At 35.8% G+C, this 17469-nt stretch overlaps 1 protein-coding gene across 1 annotated transcript in view; it reads right to left on the bottom strand.

Annotated features, from left to right (window-relative positions):
- The window catches only part of LOC150085636 (attractin-like protein 1), a 585126-nt gene that overhangs the window by 343210 nt on the left and 224447 nt on the right, over nt 1-17469 (bottom strand). The window contains exons 10-12 of the mRNA XM_090374629.1: nt 13341-13428; nt 3293-3357; nt 2999-3148 (exon numbers count right to left, since the gene is read on the bottom strand). Coding sequence (XP_090230755.1) covers nt 2999-3148; nt 3293-3357; nt 13341-13428 — 303 coding nt within the window. The remainder of the gene's footprint in view (nt 1-2998; nt 3149-3292; nt 3358-13340; nt 13429-17469) is intronic.

A 17469-nucleotide genomic window follows, 5' to 3' on the forward strand; every position in this document is an offset into this window, starting at 1 on the left:
AGTGGCTCGAGAGTTTGCGGATCTGTTCCACAGTGAACATTAATAGAGATAGAGGAATGCAGATCCATCCCCTCTTTGAGGCTACTATCCTCAGAAGGGATGAACGGTTTCACATGACCCACTCTCGAGCCACTTCCGATTCCATAACACAAGAGAACGGAACACGTGGGAATGAAACACGTGATGAGTACCGTGAACCTGCTGGTATTTAAAGACGCACCGCAGAAGAAAGAAAATACCGCTGAAGAAGAAGGCAGGAGCCTTCGAAAGCTATGGTTTTATCGCTTTTAATTTAGTATATTTTAATGTATTTTATTGTTCTTAACCCAGTATATTTTAATGTATATTTTATATGTATATTTCATATATTTTAGTTGTAAAGTTAAATATAATTTATTGTAAATACAGGCAAATGTTATTTATTATACAAATTTGTAAATACATAGTTATCAAGATTCCAGTTTTCTTTTTTCTTTGTGTTTTATTTCTACATAAAACACAAAGAAAAAAGAAAACATTTAAAACTACAATATGAATATACCCAACCTCAGAGGCCTGTTTGAAGAATTCTTGCATCCTTTCTATTTAAGTGTATCCCATCCCTGTAGAAGCAGTCTATCCTGTTAACAAGCACAGACCGGGCTGGAAAAATCCTACCCCATGAGCCTTGCAAAAATGCTCCAGGGCTGAACTGATTGACAAGGCTCTCATCATATACTTCCTCCTACCTTGTCTTGGCAGAATTGCAGACATCTTTAAATAGAACTCTAACTCGCAGCTGTTTTTCAACATTGACCTGTACTTGCTAAGTAATTCCACCATTCTCCTACTCTTAATATCATTGGTGCCAACGTGTACAATATCACCTTTTGTGCCCTTAAAAGATGATATCTGCTCTATGTCATCAACTTTTGCCCCTGGCAGACATACTCTGGTTCTGTTCCACCTATCCTTTTTGCACAATATATTCCCCATTTCCCTGACAATAGAGTCACTGACAACTAGTTCCTGTGGAACCAACGCATTCTGCCTTGGGGATTGCCACTGTGTTGCCTGATATTGAAGTGTAAGCTCTGGTGTTGATGTGGGCAGCTCAGAGCTTGATGAGCCCCCTCAATTTAAGTCCGAGGGCATCGACACTGTTCTTCAAGCTCTCATAAAGGCCCATAACAATGCTGAGTTGGTGCCTCATTTCCTCACACTCCTTATATCGAGCACACACAAAGACATTTCCCTTGGCAATATCATGTCTCGTTCCTATTGCTTCACAAACATCAAACAAGGAGTACATTTCAAAAGGCTGTGATTCAGAAAGCAAGCATCACCCTCAGTTCTCCACTGAACCAAAGCACTCTCACTACCTTGAGCCTTTTTCTTTGCTCCTCTGGTCTGACGCATGATTTCGATTCAATTTGAACACAATTCAAATATAACACTGAACTTCTATCCCAATGCAGTAATAAAACTATATATATATATATATAATATATATATATATATATATATATATATATTTCAGTATTGAGTTTCATTTCCTTCTGAATTACGTAATATTAATTTCGTGTCTCCTATCAAGTTTAAGTTATATGTACTAAGTTAAAATGTTACATTTGTAAAATCGAAGTATTTATAATATATAATAAATTTAACCATCTGTTGCCACCCACATGGTTTGAACTCTCACACCAGCTATCTATGCTAAATCACTGATTCTAAAAGCTCTACTAATATTATTATTGTTGTACGTTACATCAACATGACAAGTTACATTATTAAAACATGTAAGCAGTGTTATAATTTATAGTTTATAATCCTCTGCTAACACTGCTATGAGTTACATAGAAACTTCCAGTATCTGCTATACCGATACGAAAAACAATGGCTGCAGATTCGTATGCTACTGTCGATACAATGTCAGCAGAATCGACTGTGGTTTTCTACGCAGTTACATGGCCGAGTAACGAATAAATGCACCAAATTAATCAGAAAATCACAAAACATACTATACTAATAAATTTAAATCAAAAGTTGTACAATAATTTCAAATTAATAAATAAAAAAAGTCGACTTAGTGGCTTGTGAACACGACCAGTTCCTAATCAATCATACTCAACTGCTCCAAATGTGATCCAATTCAAATAGAAATTGGCTATCATAACTGGTTAAGAAAATGCTGAGGATGTTCAGACAGTTCATTTTTGGCTCTATGAACAGAAAACTCACTCAAAGGGCAAGACTATGACTTCTGCTTGGACCTCCTTTCAAGTCTTAATACAATGTGTAGAAGACAGGACTCTTCCTTCAGGATCACACTATTCTTTTACCATTAAAAATTTCTTATCCATACTAGACAAAAAAACTTGTCTAGAACAGACAAGTTTTTTTGTCAACTCCTACTGAGTTATTTAGCTATAGTTCTTTTAACAATAAAGATTTTAAGTCATAAGATTGAAGACTTACTTTCCCTCTACTGCTTCTAGGTTTGGTACGGACTTAAAAATTATGGATGAAATCCCCTCAATAGGATATGAAATCATCCAAGGAAAGAATTTTTCAGATACATTTACTGTAGACCAAAATTACAGACAAGTTTATTTTTATCTTAGGTTGTAAACTGAAGATATCCGATCGAGTTACCACTCAGGCAAAGACAAACTTATCAAAACAAGTTGTAGAAAAATACATTTTTCATAACTGACTTGTTTGCTGTGAGAATACAAAATATAAAACAGGAAGCCAACTTTCAGAGTTTAAATACAATTACTCCCATATTTTGATAGCGATTTTACCTTGGCATTTAAAAAGCAATATCAAAGCTCAATATGAAAGTCCAAATATCCAAGGATATGGTAAGTCATTTACAAAGAAATAAGAAAAGTCATTTATATATTGATGACCAAGGATTTCTGAAAATAAGGGGAAATATTAATGGTAGGCTTCTGGTATTCTAATATTTCAATGAAACTTAAGTTTAAAATTATAATAAACTGACACTTACTTCCTTTTCTGGTACATGTATGATAAGCAGTAACTTGTGGAGATGCAGAAGAAAAAGGCTGACAAATACCATTTTCAAAATTCCACACACATTTTACACCTGGTGTTGCTCGTTCACAAGCACCACTATTAGGATATTTCTTGCAGGAACCTAAGTAATGTAATTTTGCATTTAAATTATGTATAATAGACCTAACTATAAAAATTAATTTACCTTTTTAAAATAATGAAATAATATTTACGAATACTATATATATATATATATATATATATATATATATATATATCTCCTTACCTGGTGTCAGTTTCTGAATATCACTTAACATCTGTCCATTGAATCCCCCAAATATATATAATGAACTAAAAATTATAAAAAAAAAATAACAATAAATATATATGATGTTCTTCGGGAAATTCTCATATTTCAACTATGTTCATTAACCAAGTTTATACTTAAGGAGGAATTACTGCATCTCCATTAATCAATCAAACATGCTAAATATTCTAATAAATCAGTAAATAATAACTGGTATAACAGAACAATATCAACTGTTAGTATTCTATAAGAAAACACAAATTTTAATGCTTGTCAGTCTCACTGATAAGCATTAAAATAACAAATCCCTTAGTGATTTTAAATGTTCATTATTTTAATAATGCATTTACTAATAAAATAATAAGTGATAGTGATTGCATCAAACCAGTGTCTAACACTTGTCTAATGCAGCATTCTAAATCTGATTTCCTTTTGAACAAAAAATCCATGATCTCTTAACCAATATCTATCCTGGTCATAACAAGCTTAGTTCCCTTCTTCATCTGAGAACAAATTAATCAGAATTCATTTGTTTATTAATTAAAGACAGGCTCTGGCACCCCATCCCTTGTTCCTTTTGTTTAATATAAAAGAAGCTTGTTAGCCTTGAAGAAAGTCATAGTGCATTAAAAGAGATCCAAAGATAAAGTGAATTATGAAAACTACTATCTTTCTGTTAATATTATGCTGTAGCACGTGTGTGTGTAGGGCTTTCCAAACATTTACAAAAGTGATAAAAGTGTTAGCGTTCAATAACTGTAGTTTGTCAACAGAGATGACGGTATCAATATTCAACACATCTTAGAATTAATGTGACAACAATGAATGTTGGCTTCAAGTCCAACTGTCTTCCTGTTACATGTGGGGAGGGTGCCATTAATTAACTAGGCACTTACAAAGAATCCTGAATCCTTAATCACAGATTGAGTAAACTAAATGCTCTTGACATCCTTATTCTCTCTTGAATGATACACACAAGGGGGGGCATACATTTAAATACTGTATACAAGTTTTTATGACCAAAATCTATGCAAAAAGTGGAGGGTTGCACTATACATGCAAAATACTTTTTTGAGAGTTTACAATTCATGCATTTTCACGGGGCAATTTTGTTGGATGTAAGCTATACACATGCACGCATGCTCATAGTAGGCTAACCCTAACAGCAAGGTTCTTTATCGTCATTTATGTTGCTACATGAAAAGTAAAATTGTTTCATATATACAGCATTAAATTCACAAATACTTAACGTAAATGAAGATTATCAGTTCCAACTTCTGACCCATCAGTATCATTTAGTGTTTACACAGTTCATGTGTTGCTTTTCAAATAATTCTGTCTGAAAGGCTTTTGTTTTTTATAATTTTATATTCTTCATCTGTGCTCCTTTATTCTGTTTCTGTAAACCCATATTTTCTATCAAAATCTATTCAAAAAGGAACAAATATACTGCTAAGTTCAATCTTAAAGTGACTGAGTATGTAGAAAAGATAAACAACTGTGCAACAGCAATACAATTTAATACCACGGAGAATAATACTAGGAATTGTAGGAACCTGTCAACAACTGGAGCTTATTTTTTTTTTTTTTTTTATTTATTTATTTTTTGGTAGTTGTTGGCGCATCGGCTTCTGTGGCCATAGTGCACCTCCCAAGGTTTTTGCAGTACTTTGATCCAAGCCCGAGGCAGGATTCAATCCCGCGACCTTTGGGTTGCCAGGCAGGCACTTTACCCACCTGGCTAGCCCGGTCAGCACTGGAGCTTAGACAAATGGCTAAGGACAAATGTCCAAATAGAGGAAAGATGTAATCTTGGAAGAGGAAGTAAATAAATGGAAGAGGAAGTAAATAAATTTGTTACTGAAGCTGAGCAGAATGGAAACAATGTTCCTCGTAGATCAATTTGGATCTTTGCTCTGAAACATGCAAAAGAAATGAACGTGACAGATTTCAATGCCAGTGCTGGTTAGTGTAGCAGATTGATGAAAAGATATAATCTTGTTCACAGCACTTCCCCAGAGAACTGGATTATAAAATAATTTCATTTCAGAAATTTATAATCAAACACTGAAAGAAGAATAACTATCGATTGACATGTATTGAAAATATGGATGAAACTCCAATGAATTTTGACATGACAGGCAGCAAAATAATGAAAAAAATGGAGGAGAAATCGGTGATACTGAGAATGACTGTAACGAAAAAAAAAAAAAGAGAGATTTAGCTTTGTATTAAGATGTATGGCTAATGGCACGAAGCTGAGGCAAATGGCAATTTTAAAAAGACAGACATTACCAAAACAGAAATTCACTAGAGTATATGTGCATGTTCATGAGAAAGACTGGATGGACAAACAAGGTTTGAAAATATGGCTGAAACAAGAATGGTCTCCTTACCAGGAGCACTGAGGAAAGATAAAAGTCAACTAGTCTGGGATGTGTTTAAATGCCATCTCATGAACAGTGTTGTTATAGATATAGCACTGATTCTTAGAAGTCTACCAGCATTACTCAACCATTTATGTCTGCCTAAACAAACCATTTAAAGATGCTATCAGAAATCTGGATGATTGAAGGTGAAAAGACATTAGCAGTGGCAAATGATACGAGAAAGAGAGCTTATACTTCATCAACCAAAAGATATCTCCCATTTCGTCTATTCATTCCATGCAATAGTTTGTTGAGTTCTTCCTTGAATTTATTTAAGCTATCAACTTCCACAACAACAACAGATTAAAGTTTGTTACAGAAATCAACCACCTGCTGGCTAAAAGCAAAATTCCACACATCTATTTAGCAACTATCCTCACTCAATTTGAATTTGTAACCCCTCATATGTGAAGTTTGAGAAAGAGGAAAAATCTCAACAGCATTCAGCTTGCTCAATTTATTCAAAGTCTTAAACAACTCAATCAGATTACCTCCCAGGTGACTAGTCTTCAAACACTGCAATTTGCAGAACTGAAGCCTTTCTTGGTAAGAGCAACCCCTTTATTCTCCTCAGCAATCTCACTGCTCTTCTCTGTACTCATTTCAGCACCTCTAAATCTTGCTAAAATGGGACCTCCAAACCTGCATGAAGTACTCAAGATGTGGCCTGACCATTGCCTTCTTCTGATGGTTGATGGAATACACTGAAGTAGGCAAACATTTGTTTATTGCCCGTCCAACACACAGTAAGCTTAACATGCGATTCAAATCTTTTTCAACTTTCACATAAAAAAAAAGATCACATTAACTGGAAATTTGCATCATGTAAAGTGAAAAGTGGTATAATTTTTTTCAAATAGCAGTAACTGAAAAACGCGTTAAATGAACTCGCGTTATGCAAGGCCTGGCTGTATATGATATAAAAATTATTATTTATTGCATCAAGTTCTTTGAAACCACATCACAGTATCCTGACAAACTGGTCAGACAAGATTTCCCCTTAACAAACCCATGCTGTGTCTAAAGTATAATTGCAGCCTTGTCTAGGTGATCCTGCTTTACATATTTTACCAGTGACTCCATTATTTACACTGGAACAGAGGTTAAACTAACAAGTCTGTAATTACTTCTGTCAACCTTTGATCCCTTTTGTGAACTGATACATTCGCACATATCCAGTTCACATGGAACTTCACTGAATTCAAGGACAATGAGATTGTCATGGCTAAGGGTTTGCTTACTTACTTCGCTGCATCCCTTAATATAATTGTTAGATCACATCCATCCCAGATGACTTTCTTATATTTCGACAATTTCTATTCTACTTTTCTCTCAATTATTACAAAATCATTTAGCGCTCTGTGAGAGTTTGATTAACTTCTCTCTTCCTCAAAGATTCTCATGTGTGAATGAGAAATGCAAAATACACATTTACTTTGTCAGAAACCTGAGAAGGATCATCAGCAGTCAAGCCATCTATATATGTTGTGGACCAATTTGATTAATCTCCTTCCTTCTAGTGTTTACATAAGTAGAGAGAGAGAGACAGAGAGAAACCTTTATTGCAACAATATTTTTGATTGTAATTGGTTAAAAGGTTAAATAGTGTTGCACTTTCCCTTCGCGGCCAAAAGTTTACAGACAGAGGTATTAAATAACATTAAAGAACAAAACAAGATGACATTAAATGATATAGAGTGCCGTTAATTTATGTAAGACATTAAGGTGACAAGAACTGGCACTAAACAAATTACATTACATTACAAAAATTACTAAATCTTACCATGATATTTAGAACATTAAACTTAAATAAACCAAATGACAACTGATACATATACGATTTACAGTAGTGACTATTATCATCACAGTTCATGGGAGAGAGCAGCAAGAGCAGTGTCAGGCTCATTTCCTGTTATGTTCATTAGTTAATTCCCAGGGATCTCCAAGTGGTGATGAAGGGTATGCTGTCTTTGGATGTGAAGAAAGAAGGCTTTTCCATGTGCACACTGTCTGGACCAAAGTAGAGTTTTCCTTACTGGGAGCAACCGGGGCAGTTTCACTTCTGTCTAGATGGTTGCGATTGGTTGTAATGCTTTGTCAAAGGATGATGGCACCATGTCTCCCGGGGTCACCAATCCCTGTTTTAGTTAGCAGTTTGGCGATTTTCAGATGCAGCTGACAGTTTGTGATCAGCTGCATCTAAGAAGTGTGTCTAAGAAGTTTTTACTGTTAGTCTTTGCCAAAGATTTCTTGTAATCTACTTTTGCATACATAACCTCCTTTGTGACTTGATTACAGTATAGTTCATTTCTACCAAATTTTTGTGTTGCTGATAATGTATGTGCATCCCATACATTTTTATTCTCTGCCATGAGTCTCATCAGTTCATCTGACATCAATTTAGGCTTATAGCTTGTCAGTTATAAGTTTGTTATCAACTTCAGCAGGATCACACCACTGATAACAAATGGACCAATTTAATTAATCCCGTTCCTTCTAGTGTTTACGTTAGTAAAGAAGTCTTTACTGTTTTTCTTTCCATCCTGTGCCAAAGAGATCTTGTAACCTGCCTTCGCTTGCTTGACCTCGTTTGTGGCTTGATTACTGACTAGTTTATATCTACCATATTCTTCTGTGTTGTTCGATAATTCATGTGCATCCCATGCACTTTTCTTCTCTACCAAGAGTTTCATCTGACATCATTGAAGAAATACACTTCAAGGCATAGGCCTTGAAGAGTATTTCTTAGTTGATATAAAAAAGCCTAGTAGCTTCTCTGATTAATTTCTTGAATGCTTCCCATTTAGAATTTTTTGGTGGTAACATCATCAGTTGATACACTGTAGAATTTAAAAACTGTGTGAGACTAATGCAGTGATCTTTAAAAAAAGCCAAAACCCTTCCCTTTACCCTTGATAATAGTTACATCTTTATGGAAATACCAAATTAATACAATGTGATCACTACCACCTAGTGGTTCTTAATGCATGAATAATCACTGTTGATAAACAGATCAAGAATATTACTCCCTCTTGTTGTCTCTCTAAAATGTTGCTGTAGAAAACAGTTATCCATTAATCCGCAAACGTCTTGTTACTCTGCAAGTGATCCACAAGTTCCAGTCTATATCTGACAGTTAAAATCCCCCATTATAAAACATTCTGATTTATTGGCCCACTCTATTTCTCTGTACAGCTGTTTGTAGTACTCATTGGAGTCATTAGGCTTATAACACACTCCTACACTCATTTTTATATGCTTCTTAACTAAGAGTATAATCACTCTGCCCTCCTATCTCATCTGTCCTTTCTGTATAAATTGTACTCCAATATTCAAATTCTGCATCCCTTATACCTGAGTGACACCACATCTCTGAAAACAATGTCTGCATTTGACGTCTTGACCACCACTTCAAATCCATCAAACTTATTTACTTTACTCCTAGCATTGCACCTGTTCTAGCTCCTAGAAATGCAAATATAGATGCACCTGTTCTTACCCTTAGTTACCCAAACATAGCCCTCGTATTTACTTTTTTCATGATGACTCCCAGCTGTCCTTTAAATCCCCAGCACTTTGCTTGCTGCTTGTTCCAATACCAGCAGTGCAAGAATCCCTTTCACATTTGCCTCCTGCTATTGGTAATCTATTAGTCTGTGTATCCACAGAAACCAGCAGTTTTCCAGACTCACCTAACACTGCCTGTTTAGCATCAGCAAATATTCTTGCACCCTTTCTATTTTAAGTGTATCCTTTTCCTATAAAAGCAGTCTTACCTGTTAACAAGCACGGACCATGCTGAGAAAAATTCTACACCATGAGTTTTGCACAATCTCTCCAGGACTGAACTGAACTGATTAATAAAGCCCTAATCATATAACTTCCTCCTATTGCATCTGGGCAGAATTGCAGACAATTTCAAATTTAACCCTAACTCGTGAATTTTTTCAACACTGCCCTGTACTTGTTAAGTAAATCTACAGATCTCCTACTCTTAATGTCATTGGTTTCAACGTGTACAACAATATGACCTTTGATGCCTTAAAGCATGACCTAGCCAAGGAGGATGTCTTTATGTGTTCTAAGTGCAGAGAGTATGAAGATATTAGACCAACTCAGCATGTTCTGATGGGAATCTATGAGAGTTTGAAGAATAGGGTAGATGCCCTCGAAAGAATTAAAACAGGGGGACATCAAGCTCTGAGTTGCTCAACTTAACACTAAAGCTCACTCCTGTATATCAGGAAACACAGTGGCAATTTTCAAGGCAGAATGTGCTGGCCCCACAGGAGCCAGTTATTGTCGGTGACTCAATTGTCAAAGAATATATTATACAAAAAGGATAGGTGGAATAGGACCAGAGTAAGTCTGCCAGGTGGAAAAGTTGATGATGTAGGGCAGATGTCATCTTTTAAAGGCACAAAAAGAGATATTGTGATATTGTTGTACGTGTTGGCATTAATGACATTAAAACTAGATCTGCAGATTTATTTAACAAATACAAGTCAGTGTTTGGAAAAAAAAAAAAAACGCGTGAATTAGTGTTAAATTTGTAAGTGTCTGAAATTCTGCCCAGACACAATAGGAGGGAATATATGATGAGAGCTTTCTCAACGAATTCAGCCCAGGAGAGATTCTGCAAGGCTCGTGGGGTTTAAATTTTTCTCAGTGTGGTCTATGCTTGTTAATGGAGAGACTTTTTACAGGATGGGATACACTTAAATAGAAAGGGTGCAAGATTATTTGCTGATGTTATCAAGGCAGTGTTAGGTGGGATGGAAAAAAAGCAAGGACTGCTAAGAGTCATCATGGACCACATAAAATACATTGCTTTGTTAGGGCCACTAAGAGTAAGAACAGGTGAATGTATATTTGCATGTACAATAATGTTAGGAATAGATAGTAAATAAATATCATGAATCTGAAGTGCCGCTCAGGACATCAAAGATAGATATTGTTGGAATACAGAATAGGAATTTGGGAAGGACAATATGTACAGTAAGGATGGGAAGGGAGGAGGGGTTATGCTGTTAGTTAAGAAATGCATAAAATCTAAGGCAGTGCTTCAAGTTGACAAAGGTGGACAATGCAATGTTGAGTCAGTTTGGTGTGATATAAGCACTGGGAAAGAAAAAATGAGGAGTGTGTTATAGGCCTAATGGCTCTGATGAGTACAACGAACAGTTGTGGAGAGAAATAGACTGGGCCAGTAAATTAGAATGTCTTGTAACGGGAGTTTTAAGTTTAATTCTAACATCAGAAAAGAAACACTTATGGTGGAGGCAGTGTTCTTGTATAGGATGGAATAACAATGGCCGCACCTGTCCTCAAGTTTTTGATAGGGGCACCGTAACTGTGCAGAGGTACTGAGAACAGATCCTCAAACCCTGTGTGCAATTATGGGTGCAGTTGGCCCATATTTTCTTTTCATGCATGACAACACCACTGCACATAGAACTCAAATGGCAGAGGAATATCTTGAAAATGAAGACATCCAATGACTGCCGTGGCCAGCACAATCACCAAACTTAAATCCGTTCAAGCATATGTGGGGTGCCCTTGATTTCACATTGCATGCTAACAACTGACTGCTCAGTCACTTAATGAGCTAAGGTCTGTGATGGTGGAAGAATGGGATTTGTTGCCACAGAATCTTATAGACACCCTTGTATCAAGCATGGTTCACTGCTGTCAGGCCTGTTTAGCCATTGGAGGGGATAACACACGGTACTGATGTCATATGACCATATTTTCAAACATGTGTTGACTTCTGTTATGTGACCTTTTTGGTAATTCTTATAAAACCCCTATAAGTATCCCTTATACCTGTCTGAAGTTTCTAACTGTCTCCTCATTTCATTGTTATTCTGTGGTACACGGCCACACCAAATTTAGTCCCTTTTCATTGCAAGCTGCATGAGCTACATCATGTTTTCTACATGTCTGTTAATTTTGTCAAGCAGTATATATTTAGAGTTCAGTAAAGCTTTTGACACTATTCCACATTAAGACTTGTACAAATTGGAGCAGTCCGGCATTAATGAAAAGTTACTACTATGGATAAGGAGATGGTCGAATGGCAAAAGATGCAAGGTGGTTATAAACGGTACTGCTCTTCTTGGACTAATGGCATTAGTGGAGTCTCTCAAGTTTCAGTGATGGGGCCCATTACTGTTTAAATATTAATTAATAGTGTCGATGAAAACATATCAAGCTTTTTGTCTAAGTTCGGAGATGCAAAGTTGGCAGAGTGGTGTATGACAAGAATAAAGACATACTACTGCAACAAGACCTAGAAAAATTAGGTAGATAGGCTAGCAGAAAAAAATTAGGTAGAAACAGAATCACATTGATAAAAGTGAAACTCTGTGGCATATGGGCAACGGTATCCAAGAATAAAATACCGTTTAGGTGGTACTTCACTCCACAGCAAGGATGAATGAGCCCTAGAGGTAGTTGTAAAGTTTGACATGGAGTTCTTTGAGCAGTGTAGACAGGCTGCTAGGCTAACTCATGATAGGTGGAGGTGGGGGGAGATCTGTCAATGATATACAGGACATTTGCTAGCAGGAATAAGGAGGGGGATCATCCCATGGTTAAGTCACATCTTGCGTACTGCATACAGGTCTGTAAGCGCCATTTTAACCACATATTATTCCACATCTATTGGAATAGGTAAACAGAGGAGAAAATACAAATTAGTCAAGATCACAAAAGAGTATGCTTGTCACAAAATACTTCAGTTAGCACAAAGTGCAGTGCCTGGAAACTAGGCAAGGGGACTTGGACCTGATTGTAGTTAAGGCTTTAAATGGATTAAATAAGCTAAATGTTGATAGCATCCTTACTCTTTCTCAGACAACACACACACACGGGAGACAAACTTAAAGTGATAAAGTATAGCTGCAGGATAAGTGTGAAATTTGTTTTAAGCCAGAAAGTAACTGTTTGTTGGAACAAACTTCCATCTGGTGTTGTGGAAGTGGATAGTATGAATAAATTTAAGGAAATATTAACCAGATTAGTAGAGATGATGGACAAATGAGGTGGGTAGGGCTTTTTTAATTTTTTTCTTTTTTGCTAATGACATATAAGCTTGCTTCCTTGCATAATTTGCTCACTGTTAATACTAAGTTCATTGGATAATTTTTCCTCTTGATTTTCTAAACAAAATCAAGTTGCACAATTACTTACATATATACATAAACAGAAGGATCATAACACAAATTGATAAACTGTAGGTTACCCACAACTTAGAAATAAAACTTTGGGGGGGGGGGGAAATGGCTGTGGTCCTGAGATGATCAAGAATGTCAGTAAGCACATTGTGAGATTAAGCCAGCAACAAAAATGCATGCCATATAATTAACTGCTGTGCTGTTAATTATATGGCATGCATAAATCAGATGCACTAAAACAGTTACAACGAGCCTGGAAAAATTGTGCCACTTGAGATCTTAGTTAAGCATAAAAAAAAGTGACAGAGCAAAACCAGTATGAAATGATTCACAACACTCATAATTCACAAAATCTCCTATTATGAACTGGAAGAAACAGAGCTCCAAGAAACAACAGCTTTTATGATCATAATTACTCACCCATTATAAGCAGTAGCACTATGTCCAAATCTAGCAATATTTTCATTATCTGCAGAAGGAAAATTTACCAGATGCCATGTGTTGCAAGCTAAAATTAAAAAAAAAAAAAAAAATATACATAAAAATTATTCAAGGAAATGAAACAAAAAAAAATATTTATTTTAATTATCAGTATTCAAGCTGAACTTGGAAAAAAAATGAAAATGTGTAGCATTCCAAATATTAATTCTTCACAAACTTTACAGATATATCCTTTTCAGAATAATTAACAGCAACTGAACAACTACTAAGGCAAACATTTGCAGGAAATATACAGAGCAGATGTACCATACAATATAAAGTAGATGCGTAGAGAAGTAGGGACTTTGTACGTTTTAGTACAAGAATGGGCAAGATTAAAGATTTAATTGACTTTGAATGTGGACCTCCTTGATATCAGTGGAGCAACATTTGGATGCTACAGGTTATCTAGATATATCTTTCAATTAGGTGCATCCCTTTACAGCAGAAGTGACTATCTGAAAACAGGTTCTTCCAACAGTATAAAGCACCATCTTACAAGGAGCATTATCCTGTTGTAAGGTATTGGCTCAATGAACAATGAGTGAATTCAACCTATTGCTGTGGTCTTCCCAATCAACAGATCTTGATCCAGGCAACCACCTGTGAGATGAAGTGGAATGGGCAATGCACTGATATCCACAACCATCCAATGAATACCACGTGGGAACCATTTCAATTAACATTCCTACGGCATATTTCCAACACCTTGTTGAGTCCATCTATTATGAACCCAGGAAACAGGCTGTTCTGAAGGCTAACAGTTATCTACTCACCATTAGGTAGGTATAACTAACAAAGTGACCTTGCAGTGTATAGTGCAATTTGGATGTTGCCACATTTTCCTAGAACACCAAATAAAAAATGAGTGCATAAAATGAAAAGTATATACAATTTCTTACAAAGTCATTAAATTAATATATTTCTGTGAACTTCTAGGGTGCATTTTTATAGACTTCTCTAATTCCTCTTATGTCACATTCAGTTACTTTCTTAACAAGAAATGCAACAATGTAATGATAGTTCTCACTCTAATTTTTTAAATCAGTGTACAGAACAAATATCATCTTTGTTATTGTGTAGTTAGCTGCCATACAAAAATAATTAATGATAATAATCATTAATTATAATAATTACGTGTGATCTAATACAGGAACTACTCGACTTACGGAAATTCAACTTTACATAAGTTTTTGCTGGCCGGTGCAAACTTAAAAAAATCGTGGAAACATATTATGCATCCCATAGGAATAAATGGAGGTATCGTGAAAATATCGTAATGTGAACTCAATAACATTTTTTTTTTTTTTTTTTTTTTTTGAAATTCGTTCCAAGTCCTTGGAACATGAAAATTTCGCTATATTACTAAGTTTTTTATCTCCCTAAAAGGTCATAATTAAAATGTAAATTGCACTACATTTCATCATTATCATGTTTTTTTGTTCTAAGGATCAGTTTTGAATGCCTTTGTGATATTTTTCTAAAGCACGTTTCTGGAGGTCAAGACCATAAAACAATAAAAACAATTTGCACTTTCCAGTTTATTGGGCTTTTCTGTTAGCGCAATCTATTATAAACAGGTAGTAAACTCGATCTTATTGCATTTGCGATAACTGCAATTGTGTGAGTTTTTACGTTATTAGGGTGAAATGCGTTCCCCTTCACTGAAATCTTCAATCGTATAAAAAACAAATTTTCAGAACCTTCTCTTCATTCCTATTTATTTATTACAATTGAAGGGAAAGGGACCAACGGAATGTGCAAGTGCTGGCAGTGCCAGGAAACGAAAGAAAATTGATTTGGAAATGAAGATGAAAATGATTAGGAAGTACGAAGCAGGGCAAAGTTTGTCATCTATTGCAAGGGAATAAGGTCTCGTTGCTTCAACAGTGAATACTATTTTAAAGGACAGTGCATGTATAAAAGAACATGTCAAAGGATCAATGCACTTAAGATCAACCGTGATCACAAAACAGCATTCAGGTGCTATATCGAAGATGGAACAGCTGTTAATAATATGGATGGAAAATCAGATTCAGAAGCATGCCCCTAAGTCTAATGACCATTCAAGCAAAGGCAACAAACATTTATAAAGATATTAAGGATAAGTATGGCAAACCCCAACCCAATTTCATGGCAAGCAATGGGTGGTTTAATAGGTTCAAGCATCATGCTGGTTTCCACAATGTTAAAGTATGCGGTGAAGTCGCCAGTGCTGATTCTGCAGCTGCAGAGAAATTTTGTGATGTGTTGGAAAAAATTATTGATGAAGGCAGCTATTCAACTGATCAAATTTTTAACATTTACGGGACTGCTCTGTATTGGAAAAAAATGCCGGATTGAACATACATTGCCAAAGAAGAAAATACAATGCCAGGTTTCAAGGTGTCAAAAGACAGCCACACTCTTGCTTGGGGTTAATGCAGAGGGAGATTACAGATTAAAACCACTGCATATGTACCATTCTGGAAATCCTCGTGCATTTAAGGACATCAATAAAGCCGCCCTACCCGTGCATTTCCAATCGAACCAGACAGCATGGATAACAATATCTCTTTGAGGATTGGTTTAAATGCTGCTTCATTCCCAAGGTCGAAAAATATTGTAAAGACAAAGACATTCCTTTCAAGATTTTGCTTCTATTAGATAATGCTCCTGGACATCCTACGCATCTAGATGATTTCATTTTGATCATGAGAGTCATATTTCAACAGCCAAACACGGCTTCACTCATCCAACCTATGGATCAGGGTGTTATTTCAAATATAAAAGCAAACTATTTACGCACGTTTCCTCAGGCATTATCTGCAGTAGATGATGAGAAAAATTTTATGTTAAGAGATTTTTGGAAACCTTACAATATTTACCATGCTATCTTAAACATTAATAAGGCCTTGGCAGAAATTATTAAAAGTTGTTTAAATGGCACATGGAAGAAAATATGCCCATGGCACATAAAAGGCTTTGAAGGATTTGAAAAAGATGAATCATATGACGAGATTACAGATAAGATTGTAAAGGTTGCAGAGCTACTTCAGTTGGAGGTTAATGCCGAAGACGTGGAGGAGTTAACAGAGGAAGAAGAGAAGGAATTATCTAAAGAAGAACTCATTGACTTGTGGGCAGCGATAGTGAAAGAAAAAAATGCTGACGAAGCTCAAGATGAACCAAATGAGGAGTCGAGACGCTTCATCACCAGATAGGCAATGGTGAGGTTTGAGAAGATGGATCCAGACAGCGAACGTTTCTTAAAAGTTAACAGAGGGGTAAATGATATGCTTGCTTGCTACAAAGAAATCTACGATGAAAAGAAAAAAGCCACTGTCCAGTCATCCATTAATATGTTCTTTCATAAGATTGAGTGGCTGACCCCTTCTAAATCTCCACAGCCCTCAACCTCTGCAGCGGTGTACTTATCAGCTGAAGATGTCGATTCTGGGCACGAGATAAAAAAATTGAATAAATACTATAAATAATTGTATTCACACGTTCGTCGAACATTTATTTTTTGATTCAATCAATTCAGTGAGCACAGTTGCGAGTGCTGCACAAGCATGGGGAAATTCCGACTTACATAAAATCCAACTTGCGTAGTGTTCTGCAGAATGCAACCCTTATGTAAGTCGGGGAGTTCCTGTATGTGATTTGAAAAATAAACATTTTAATAACAGATAATAATAACTCTCAGATTCTCTCAGATTAAATAGATTTTACAAATACAGAATTAGCTTTATGAAAACCATTCTTAACTGTATTAACAAATTTTATAAAAACAGACTGAACATTCAGAAAGTATTCCTTATATGCTTCCCTTTTAATTTTTTAATGAGTAAGACAAGGTAAGACATCGTATCCATGAGGGGTAGGAGGTGGCATTTTTCCTGAAAAAGAATTTCGTTGAATTGTATGTGTTTCTTACAAGTTTTGTATTCCAGTATACAAATTGTATACATTTTGCATTCCACCAGTGTTTAAGGTTTCTGTATTTGAAAGAAGTTTGTGGTATTGCTTCGGAAGCTGCTGCTAATATTTGCCTAGTAATGTGCTCAGTGACATCATCAATGAACCC

This window comes from Mastigoproctus giganteus, chromosome 5 (assembly GCF_048544385.1).
Source record: "Mastigoproctus giganteus isolate SK-2022 chromosome 5, ASM4854438v1, whole genome shotgun sequence".
Lineage (NCBI taxonomy): Eukaryota > Metazoa > Arthropoda > Arachnida > Uropygi > Thelyphonidae > Mastigoproctus > Mastigoproctus giganteus.